The following is a 12,293-nucleotide window of genomic DNA, read 5'->3' as shown; positions in this document are numbered from 1 at the left end:
CCTTACTTTGCCATCATGTATGAGCTGCTTAGAGGAATGTTTCTCCTACACAGAAAAAGGGAAATAGTCATTATTGCCTCTGTTTTACTGATTGTGCAACATAAGCAGAAGATGAGGGTGGGGGGAACTTTCCCCTAAGAGTGAGAGTAAAATAAATATAAAGAATGCCAGAGCTCCATACAGGATTAGGTCTGCACTTCTTAACTTGAAAGGGATTGAGATGATGATGTAGTTCAGTTCAAGACAAAATCAAGGTCTAGAGCAGAAGTGGGGCAGCCAGATTCCATTTGTCCCTTGGTCTTCTTCCAACCCTCAGCTGTTAAGAGGGGAACAGCTGAAAAAGTTTTGATGTTGCATGAACCACGCAGCTGCAGATCCTTTCTCTTAAGTAAGAAGACCAAAGAAGAGAGGGAACCAGAAGGTACAATTTGAGTAGAGCTACTAAAATGAAATATGTGCCTTTGTTTCTATGTAGAACAATGGTCTCTGTGTGTGATGGTCTGTTAAAGATGAGTGTGTCTGGTCCTTCCTGTTTTGGGATCTGGCCAGTGGTGACTCATGCAGTGGGTGGGGTAGAGTTGTATATACATCCATGCATTAGGTGTGAATGTCTACAGGGATAAAGCCAACTCATGTAAACTAACCTGAAACCTGGAGTCCTCTTTGCACACAGGGTTCCATGAAGCGTAAATAGAAATTGATGTGTTTAAGTTGCTGCGCCTGAAGATATCCCCACTTAATGCTTGAATATTGCAAATGGGGCTTCGGAAGCCACATTATTATGGAGGGAGGCCCAGGGTGCTGCTCTATATGATTTGGGTATCCTCTGGAAAAGTGGTATCTTGATTAATCAGGTTTATCTCACTTGCAGATTTAGCTTTGCCATTTGTGATTTTATAATTTGACACTAGTGTTAACAATGCTTACAGATGATGAATTCCTCTGGACCAAAAACCATTGGACAGGGAATCTCTACCAGATCAATTCCCGCTCGGCTCTAACATGGTACCAAGCAAGAAAAAGTTGCCGGCAACAGAATGCAGATTTACTGAGCATCACCAGTTTACATGAACAAGCGTACCTGACAGGTAGAACATAATAAAGCACACCTAAAGAAGTGATCAGTTCTAATAATATTTTGCTACATAATCAATATTGTCTCAACTATAGGGAGCAATTTCATAAACATAATATAATAAGTACCCTTACTCCCAGCAGAATTAATTTGAATGTCATCCGTTTCAAATGATCCCACTGCAGATTATTCTTTGCATTCATGGTTACCAAATCTCCTAGCAGGTCCTCTGTCTTTGACAACAGTAGAAGCAGAAATTAATTGATTAAATCTAATGAAGCATACTAGATGAAATGTTTCATCATATTAATTTCTGCTTAAAATTTAGCTATACTGGAATAAAAGCTGCCATCCTAGAAACGACTTTTGTTGTGGTTTAATTTTGCTTCCTTCCACCCGGCTTCATAATTATGGATCCCATAGCTACATAATACAAGACAACTGATTTTCTTTTCATTGAATAGGATTAATAAATAGTATGACTACTGCCTACTGGATTGGTCTGATCAGCTTTGATGCCGAGAGTGGATGGCAGTGGATTGGTGATCGTCCTTTCAGATATTTAAACTGGGCTCCAGGTGAGTGAACCGTAATATATATATTATTCTATCTGAATCGTAATATATATATTATTTCTCCCGTGTTTTAGTGTTTTGTCCCTGTAGTTTCTTGTATAGATATTCCAAGAATACTATTTTCTCTTGAGATATAAATACTTCTGCAAACAGGAAAACAAATAACATGCATTTCTATTTAAAACATTACGAGCTACTTTTTAGCAGTGCTCCTAAAAATGCAGAGCCTCCAAATGAATGATAAATACAGTGTTGCTATGTTAACACAGGGCATAGATAATGATTGTTTCTCTCACTCTTTCTTAAAGGGAGCCCATCCCCAGAAACAGAAAAATTATGTGGATCAATGCTGTCTAAGAATGGCAATTGGGAGAATGATAAGTGCCACCAGAAACTTGGATACATTTGCAAGAAAGAAAACTCTTCATTAGATGTTTCTTTTATTCCTTCAGGTAGGATGCTAACCTGGGAATGAAGTTTACATATATTTCATTATGTCATAAGTTGTGGAGTTTGCCAATGGCAATATTATATTTTTTAAAATCTTATCTCTAGCAGTGGAGGTTTTGCTGTTTGTAGCAGTATATGCAATATAGAACACTTTATTGATGTCTGGTGGCCCAGGAACCAACTGCCACGGCAGGTTGCCAGGAACGGATAAGACAAGAAAAAGTCATTACCATCTGCTTTTTCATTCAATATTCACAGAGAGAGGCTTGGGAATGCAGCCTCTTGGAATAATGACGTTGTCCCGAGTAAATCTCCACCCCTCCTTTGTTCCCACTTCCTCATTCATCAACAGCACCACCACCCCTACGGTAGCTGCTTAGGGTCATTTGTCTTTGAGCCCTTTGCTCTCCTATATTTAAGGCTCACCCGGTTCTGGGAGATGGTGGGTCTGGAATGCTTTCTAGTAACAACGTATCAGCCAGCTGCTGCTCTGGCTCTGCCTCCTCCTCCTCTCCCATTATTTCCCAACTTTCCCCCTCATCTGCCTCTGAGCTGCGGCCTCCCTCAAACCCCTGTTGTAATTCTGAACTGTCTTCTTCTCTAGAAGGGTCAGGCTGGGGAAGCGGTCTCCACTGTTCCTCCTCTGCCCAGTCCCTGACAATTGGACTGAGATGCCAGAGGATATATTGTCATTAGCTAAGAATAAGTTATCAACTGTATTATTAAACTTAACAGGTAGCATTCCCATCTGTTGCCGCCATTACACAGCAAATCTCACATTCCCATAGGTGAAATAAATGTATTTGAATACAATAATTGTTGGTAATTCTATTGACAATAATATCCTCATGGTAAAGAACTGGCTACTCTGTCTTGTTAATATTGATTGTCAGATTTGCCTCTGATATATTTTATATACACAAATTAAGGAATTGAGACTATGACATCCTAATAGCATAACACACTTTCTTCTTTTAAAAAATCCTCCAGTCATGCTATCTTAAATTTGATCTCTTTTTAGATGGCTTGAAACCAATTAAATGTCCAGATGGCTGGGCTGCATTTGCAGGTCACTGTTACAGACTTATAAGAGACCTTAAAACATGGAAGAATGCTTTATGGTCCTGCAGAGAAGAAGATGGAGATTTAATAAGTATTCACAGCATTGAAGAATACAGCTTTGTCATATCTCAGCTTGGCTACCGTAAGTATATCTAGAAAGTTTGGTCCTTCTGGTATCTGCTAAATATGTGAGATTAAGAGAGAGAGTTTTTTGTTTTGCATTTTTGTTACCATGTGCAAGAAGGGAATGTTACTGAGTCTCCCACCCTGGGGGGAGGGGGAAGCACCAGTCTGCTGTATTGAACATGAGACCCAAATGTGAGATATGGCACTATTACAGCCTTCACCAAACTTCACCAAACCTAGGTCTCCAGCTGTTTCTGGACTACAACTTCCATCATCCCTTGTTGTTGTTGTTTAGTCATTTAGTCGTGTCCGACTCTTTGCGACCCCATGGACCGCCAGGCACTCCTGTCTTCCACTGCCTCCCGTAGTTTGATCAAACTCATGCTGGTAGCTTCAAGAACACTATCCAACCATCTCGTTCTCTGTCATCCCCTTCTCCTTGTGCCCTCCATCTTTCCCAACATCAGGGTCTTTTCCAGGGAGTCTTCTCTTCTCACGAGGTGGCCAAAGTATTGGAGCCTCAGCTTCACGATCTGTCCTTCCAGTAAGCACTCAGGGCTGATTTCCTTAAGAATGGATACGTTTGATCTTCTTGCAATCCATGGGACTCTCAAGAGTCTCCTCCAGCACCATAATTCATAAGCATCAATTCTTTGGTGATCAGCTTTCTTTATCCCTAGTGGTATACAAATTTAATAATAATAGGATCCTGTGAAACACCTGAGTTTATTGCAATTAAAGTCTGTGAGCAAATAAACAAGATGCATTTGTGTTCTTAGAGTCAACAGATCTTCTCTGGATAGGACTGAATGACCAGAAGATTCCGAAGTATTATGAATGGAGTGATGGTTCTGCAGTAAGACTCACCAAGTGGCAGAAAGGAAAACCCGCACACATAAATGATGAGCAAAGTGCCTGTGTCATTATGAATGGGGAGGTAAAAAACACGGAACCCCCAACAAAGATGTATTTCCTTGGATTCAGTTTTGTGTGAAAGATCAAATACATCCAGGTCCTGCTTTCCGAACACAATGCGTTCCCAGGAATTTGTTAGGCGAGCATTCACATAAGAAGTTGACAATTTACATAATTTCTTATGGGAATATTTTTAATCTGTCCAATCACTCTCCTCCCCTCCCTCCATGGTTTCTTCCTGAAATGGCTGCAGCCAACCAGGAAAAGAGATGCAAAGGGGGGGGACTGATTTGTCTGCTCTCTCCTGCTCCCTGATTTGTCCGATCTCTCTCCCTCCCTGCATGGTTTCTGCCCAAAAAAGGTTTCCACCGACCACAAATGCACAAACAAGTAAGGAGGGAGAAGATTTTGGCTGCTTGGATTTCTGAATCTGCGGTGGGCATAGCGAGGTCTGGGTACTAATTCTTCATTTCCGATAACAAAATTTGTGGATAACGAGCGTTCTGATAGCAGGACCTGTGTGCATAGTGGTGCACCTGGTGCACCTTCACAACCCCAGTCTGTCCTACTGTCCCAGTAAGCGGCAGTGCTGGTGTCAGGAGGGCATCTCCACATGACACCTTTCCCCATACTAACTGCTCTTGTTGAGACCTAATTGTATGTTACAAGGAGGCAGCAATTTCCATTCCACCTCATGTTAGTCACAATCAGCGCTGTTTCTCTTCTGCTACATGTAGAACCATCTTCTTGAGAATGTCACCTTTAGTCTTTTGATTTTTGTTTTTAAAAGAGGAAGCATTTCACAGATATTATTGTGCCAGTACTAAGGTGGGAATTGCTTGTTGAAATATCAGAAGCCAAACATGTGGCTGAATAAAACTTCCACTCATTGGTGGTTACGCTCTAGTGCAAGACTAATTGTTGCTTCTCATAAGAAGAAAAATTACAAATAAATTGCACAACTAATAAAACTAAATTGCAGAATACATTTTGTAAGGCAAAAGATTGTGCACAATAACTGAAGAATTCAAGAGAATTCAGCAAGAGAATTTGAATTCCCTAGCATCAAACTATGTTTTTTAAGGACAAGATAATGCAATAGAAAGCTTGGTAGCAACACAAAAGACATCAAGCATCAAGAAAATGAGGAAGTGTATTCTTCTTCACTGAAATGTTTATTTCTTTATTTTTTCATTTCCAGAGTGGATATTGGGCAGATTATTTCTGTGAAGAGGAACTTGGCTTCATCTGTAAAAGAGAACCGTTGGGATTTCTTCCTGAAGAACCTGAAAATGTTGATCCAAATTGCAAGAAAGTAAGTCTAAAGTAAACTGTACAGTAGTTTAATGAATGAAAGAAGGTTGATAAATAAAAGATTAGGAAGAGAATTTATAACATCAGACAAAATTAAGAAAAGAGGAGTAGTATTGTATATAAAAAACAAATATGACCCACAGCAGATCTTCAAGGACAAGGAAGGAAGAGTGATAGCTGTACAGTTAAAGTCGCAAGGCAAAAAAAAAAAAAAAAAAAGAATAATAATTGTGGGGATATATGCCCCAAATGAGAAGAAATCGAAATTTTACAAATCTTTGGAGGAAAAATTATTTGATTATATGGATCAGAAAATAATAGTAATGGGGGATATGAATGGGGTGGTTTCCCTTGAAATGGACAGAACAATGAGGAAAAAGAAGACTCAAAAGAAGGGAAACTCCCAATGGCTTTTTTAAAGTTGATGGAAAGTTTGAACCTAATAGATATTTGGAGATTCAAGTATTGATTAGAAAGACAGTACACTTTTTTCTCTGAGCCAAATCAATCTGCCAGAAGAATAGTCTACATATGGCTATGCCAGAAGAATAGTCTACATGTGGCTATACATATGACAATAAGAGTGGGAAAGGTGGAGATATTGCCAAGGACTCTCTCAGATCATAATGCAATTTTATTGGATTTGAGAAGTGAAGGGAATTCAACATTTAGATGGAAATTGAATGAAGGCCTATTAGATAATCAAATGATTCTACAAAAAGCCCCAAAAACTATAAAAGGTAATTTTGAATTAAATTTGAATAAGGAAACTGATATAAATATGGTGTGGGAAACTAGTAAAGCAGTAATGAAAGGTTTCTTTATACAACACAATACGTTTCAGAGAAAGTTAAGGGAGAAGAAAAAGATACCTGACGAACTCATTAAAAATGAAAAAGAGTTAACTAAGAAACCTGGAAATACTTTGATAAAACAAAATATTAAGATGCTGCGAACCCAATTTTCAACGTTAATTAATCAAGAAGTAGAATGGAAAATAAAATATATAAAACCCCTCCTGTAAAAGTCTGGAAGTCTACTTGTCGCCAGGGATAAAACATTGTCTTTTATCTGTACCATGTCTTTTACAGGAGGGGTATATGGTTTGTTTTGAGGAGAATGTCTGTACAATTTCCAGAGGGGGGAAGCAGCTGGTACGTGTTGAGAAAAATCAGAACAACCTCTTTGTTCTAGAAACACCTCTGGAGGGAGTGGGGAATGCTGGGAAAGCCACCATTCACACTCATGTTTCATGTGCGTGCGTGTGGCACAAGAGAATGGCACATGGGTCTTGTGAGGACATGCAGATGTTATCAGAGTGCACCAAAGGGTGCAAGGTAAGAGAATGTGGTGAAACTCTAAATTGCAGGGCTTGCAGGAAAGCCAAGAACAAGGGATACAGTTATCCCAGGGTGGAGAGAGTAACCACAAAGCCTTTTGAGCTTGTGCACGCAGACCTGTTTGGCCCTATGCCACAGCCAAGTCTGGGCAAAGCCAGGTTTCTGCTGACGCTGACAGATGATTTTACTCAGAACTCTTGGGCGTTCACGCTGAGAACGCAGGAGGACGCAATGCAACTGATCAAGGATTGGGTTGCGGAGGTGGAACTGAGGTTCTCCACCAAGGTGCAGGGATTCAAGTGTGACCGAGGTTCAGAGGTCACTGGGTCTGCTCTAAAGAGTTTTTTTCGCCAGAGAGGGATACGTCACAAGGTGACCTCTCCTCAGGAGAGTGGCGTGGCAGAGCTGAGAAGTAAAGCTCTGGTTCAAGCATCAGAGGTTCTACTGTGTGACTCTGGTTTGCCTCAAAGTTTTTGGGGGGAGGCAGTAAAGACGGCCCCAGTTTGTGCCCAGGCGGTCATCTCGGGCAACAAAGGGAATTCTACCTGAGAGGTTTCGAGTCACAAATGCATGGGTTGGTCTCGCACAGTGCGAACCTGAGATTTGTGAGGAGGCTCAACAGGCAGGTGGGAAGGTGTGGAACACACAGAGGTCTGTAAATGTGTGTTCACAAGTCCTCTCAGAATGTGATACGAGAGGGGGTATGGAGAGAGTCAGAACTTACAGGGTTAAGAAGTTCTGAGTGACGTCTCACATTCTGAGGCGTGGCGTTAGAACACTGAGGGGAGTGTTCTTCTACTCTGTCTCTCAGAGTGTGTTTTGCTCCGATACGGAAAGGAAGCAGAGAATGAGTGCTGTGTCACTGGGAACTGTGACCTGTTGATCTGTACGAGAATAAAGCTCTTTGTAAGATAAGGAAGACAGCCTGATTTATTAAGCACACACGGCAACACCGCTTCTGCTTCTACGCTGTGCATCGCTCTGCTAAGCTGCAGCTGGGAGGGCCCGCTGGAGCAGAGCCACGCAGGGAAGCGTGTGGGCTCCGGGGGCAAGCGAAGCTGCCAATCAATCAACCCAATATTTTCTATGCTAAAGGGGAAGGAAAGGGAAGCTTTGCAAATGATTTAAAAGGGGGATATTTTAAAGGCCTAAAGGCCTGCATTTCCACACATTGTTGCATGTTTTCTTTTTTTAAACCTCTGTTTGTATTACACCCCAAAATCTCGATCTAGGAATCCAGGGAAATCTTATTTTATAACTAAATTCTGACACATTCTGCTTTCAACTGTACAACTTCTATGATACCTAGCGCTGGATGGGGATCTCTGTTTCAGTAAAATTTCAGCAACATTGCTACCAAAAACACAATGTCTCCAAACTTGTAATACTGTAGTAACATGTGGTTGTTGGTTCTTCTGTATCAACAGGGCTGGAAAAGGCATGGTTCCTATTGTTATTTAATTAGCCAAACATCTGCAACGTTTTCAGAAGCAAATACGTTTTGTGAAACAAATAAGGGATCACTGGCTTCTGTGGAGAACAGGTAAAAGGAAGCCTATGGGTTTGTTGTTTGGAGAGCGTGTTTTAGTCTATTCTCCCCCTTGTTGGGCATGAAAGAGAAAAAAAATAACTTTCCTGTGTCTATAGGCTGTTTCCAACTAAAGTTTATTCCGAGTAAACCTTCTGAAATTAATTGACATGCATTATCCATGCTCATTAATTTCAGTGGGTCTACTTTGCTCTGAATAGGACTAACAACCTTTTCTGTTTCTGTGAATGAAGGGTGCAATGCCTTTATTTTAAGATGCTAAATTCTTTGGCCACATAACAAATATTAAGATTTGACCTGCAGCATGCGACTAAGCTACTTTCTTGAATGAGCGGCTCCTCTCATTTCTTGTGAATTTCCTATTCGATTTTCAATCTGTGGCTTGCCTCACTTTCCCGAAGCATCTGCACTACATGGAACTTGCAGTCTTTCCCACAGATTTAATCATTGTCTCAGTCTGTGTTTTTCTGTCTAAAGTGAGTGAATGTTTTCTAGAATTCCTTCTAAGATCCTTAATGCTATGCTGTATGTGGCCACTTGTGGCCTAATGTGCAGTCTGGGCTGAGATTCTTCTGTTTCACAGTTCCTTTCTCGGGATGCCATTGTAGTTTTTGTTTTGTACTTGTGAAAGAGTTGTCTGAATTGTGCTGATAAATGCAACATGCAGATGTATTGCTTTGTGATAGTGGACCTGTAGGCTTAAGATTTTCCATTTTTTCACTGTGAGCTATCTCTTGTCATTCCAAAATGTGCATTTTGACTGGATGAGAGCTAGCCTGTTTTAAAATGTAGGAAATTAATAATCATTTGAATGCATCAATTACACATGGTTCCAGTGTGGTGTAGTGGTTAAGGGCAGCGGACTCGTAATCTGGTGAACCGGGTTCGCATCCCCGCTCCTCAGCTGCTGGGTGACCTTGGGCTGGTCACACTTCTCTGAAGTCTCTCAGCCTCACTCACCTCACAGAGTGTTTGTTGTGGGGGAGGAAGGGAAAAGGAGATTGTTAGCCGCTTTGAGACTCCTTAGGGTAGTGATAAAGCGGGGTATCAAATCCAAACTACTATTCTTCTCTTCTTCTTCCCTACAGATATGAACAGGCCTACCTGACTAGTCTAGTTGGGCTTCGTTCTGAAAAATATTTCTGGATTGGCCTTTCAGATGTACAGCAACAAGGGACATTTAAATGGATCAATAGAGACAATGTTCTGTTCACCGACTGGAATTCAGGAATGCCTGGTAGGTACTGCCTGAAGTCTATCAGAAATGTTTTGATGGTAAGGGAGAAAATAGATATACAGTCGTACCTCAGTTTTCAAACGTAATGTGTTCTGGAAGACCGTTCGAGTTCCAAAATGTTTGAAAACCAAGGCGCAAAGGGCAGTCTGCCAATTTTAATAGAGAAAATTGAGAAAAATAACTCAGCGGAAGCTGCTCGACTTTCAAGGCGTGTTCGAAAACGGAAGCATTTACTTCCGGGTTTACGGCGTTTGAAAACCGAAACGTTTGTCAACAGAGAGGTTCAAAAACCGAGGTACCGCTGTATAAGAAGGAAAATTCCTGGATGCAAGTTGGGGGCAAGTACTCTTTGGTGAGAGAACCACAGCAAAAATTTAATATACATACAGTGGTACCTCAGAAGTCGAACATAATCTGTTCTGTAAGGACGTTTGACTTTGTTCAACTTCCAAGATGCAGCTTCTGATTGGTACTTGCAGACAGCGGAAGCCCCATTGGATGTTTGGCTTCTGAGGAGCGCTCAAAACCCGGAAGACTTAATTCCGTGTTTTCATCGTTCAGGAGCCTAAACTTTAGGCAATAGAGCCGTTCGACTTCTGAGGTACCACTGTATATATTCAGCTAAGTAACTCATTGAAATGTGCTTTTCCATGCAGCATCCAGAAAAGCTTGCACAGGCAGAAAAACTTGGCTTAGTTCCAAAGTGTTGCAAGTGCCTATGTTATTGGAGCAGGAGCTCAAGAGAGGCTTGTTAGAGTTATGTGGTCTGAACTTGGAGCAACCAGCTTAGCCCTCCTCACACACTGAGCTTCTCAGATAGACTGAAGGAAAACAAATGCTTGATTACCTAGTCCAGTGGTAGTCAAATTTTTTATACCTACCGCCCACTAATGCATTTTTTCAAATTTCCTTACCGCCCACCAGTGCTGCAGTAACATGGGGCGTGGAACCCTCTACCACCCACCTGGAATCCTGAAATGCCCACTAGTGGCTGGTAGGGACCAGGTTGATGTTAGGTACTGAAGTTCTCACCCTGGGCCAGCAGGGGGATACTGTAGATAGTTTTCACTCAGGTCTACATATGCAAATAAGGAATTGAAAGTGACGTTCAGTGATTGGATAGTTATAGAAAGTTGATACTGTTGCATTGTAGTGGAGCTCTATATAAGCAGGCTGGCTGAACCCTTCAGTTCAGTTCTGTTCTGGGCCTGTGAATAAACAAGAGCTGTTTGAAGAATCACTGTGTCGTCTGATATGTTCACCCACAACTTAACAGTTGACTATCCCTGACCTAGTCCCTCCAAGGTGAGATAAGCCTGGCAGGACAGCTTACTCTTTGGTCTTAACCCCCCTCATCCATTATTTAGTCTTAAGCAGGTTATATGAGGTGGGCTATCCAACAGAATCATATTTTACAAAACCTTTCTCTAGTTGTTTTGAATGCCTATGAAGAAAAGCTCAATTGACGTGGCTCTTGTCTTGTGTCTCCAAAAGGGCAACAATCTGGCTGTGTAGCCATGAGAACTGGCACTGCAGCTGGACTGTGGGATGTTGTGAACTGCAAGGAGAAGGCAGCCTTCATCTGCAAACAATGGGCAGAAACTATGACAACAACTCCTGCCCCATCAACAATTCCCCCACCCCCATGCCCAGAAGGATGGTTTCAAAGCCCTTACAGAAGTGTATGCTTTAAAGTGGGTATACTGCTTCTTGAATCCAAGTTCTTGTTTGTTTCAATATCAAAGCAAAGAGAGAAATTACTTTTGTCTAAGTGAACCTTTTGAGATATTTGAGGATGTGATTTTTAGTTTTCAATTTAACTGCTTGGTGCAGGATTTTGTTGTTATTCTTTTTTAAGTGGGTTTTAGTTCAATATTTTGTACTGTGGTTTATTTGAAGTGTCAATATTCAATTGCCTTTTAAATGTTCCTCCACACAGGGCACCAAGCCAAAGTAGGGGTGCCACTGCAGGGTGTTTCAATTATGATGTAGTACACACGGGTGGCGCTGTGCTCTAAACCACTGAGTCTCTTGGGCTTGCCGATCAGAAGGTCGGTGGTTCAAATCCCCATGACAGAGTGAGCTCCCTTTGCTGTGTCCGAGCTCCTGCCAACCTAGCAGTTCGAAAGCACGCCAGTGCAAGTAGATAAATAGGTACCACTGCAGAAGGAAGGTAAACGGTGTTTCTGCGGGCTCTGGTTTCCGTCACAGTGTTTCGTTGCACCAGAGGCAGTTTAGTCATGCTGGCCACATGACCCGGAAAGCTGTCTGTGGACAAATGCCTGCTCCCTCAGCTTGAAAGTGAGATGAGCACCGCATCCCCATAGTCGCCTTTGACTGGACATTACCATCCAGGGGTCCTTTAGCTTTTCTCTTTTTTTAGTGCATGTGCAGAACAGAAAGCAAGAGTCGGGGGGGCACTGAATTGTGTCCTTGCAGAGGGTGCCACTGAAATTTGAAAGTCCAAAGTCCACCCCTGTCTCCAGGTAGGGATGGGAGGGGACACTTCCTGAACTCCCATTTTGTCAACATTAACCAAAGTTGTTCAGTAAGACCAGATACCAAACTGCCCCCCTGAAAGACACCCCCACATTGATAGTAACACAGTAGGTGCCTTTACTAGAATCTGAAGATCCAGGGAGTCCAGTCT

At 41.8% G+C, this 12,293-nt stretch overlaps 1 protein-coding gene across 1 annotated transcript in view; it reads left to right on the top strand.

The window, feature by feature from the left end:
* LOC128398384 (macrophage mannose receptor 1-like) overlaps positions 1-12,293 on the top strand; it is a 50,825-nt gene that overhangs the window by 5,109 nt on the left and 33,423 nt on the right. The window contains exons 4-13 of the mRNA XM_053359395.1: positions 510-515; positions 930-1,088; positions 1,540-1,653; positions 1,959-2,102; positions 3,122-3,304; positions 4,068-4,225; positions 5,405-5,518; positions 8,285-8,400; positions 9,495-9,643; positions 11,138-11,337. Coding sequence (XP_053215370.1) covers positions 510-515; positions 930-1,088; positions 1,540-1,653; positions 1,959-2,102; positions 3,122-3,304; positions 4,068-4,225; positions 5,405-5,518; positions 8,285-8,400; positions 9,495-9,643; positions 11,138-11,337 — 1,343 coding nt within the window. The remainder of the gene's footprint in view (positions 1-509; positions 516-929; positions 1,089-1,539; positions 1,654-1,958; positions 2,103-3,121; positions 3,305-4,067; positions 4,226-5,404; positions 5,519-8,284; positions 8,401-9,494; positions 9,644-11,137; positions 11,338-12,293) is intronic.

This window comes from Podarcis raffonei, chromosome 12 (assembly GCF_027172205.1).
Source record: "Podarcis raffonei isolate rPodRaf1 chromosome 12, rPodRaf1.pri, whole genome shotgun sequence".
Classification (NCBI taxonomy): domain Eukaryota; kingdom Metazoa; phylum Chordata; class Lepidosauria; order Squamata; family Lacertidae; genus Podarcis; species Podarcis raffonei.
This window is presented reverse-complemented; position numbering and strand designations above follow the sequence as displayed.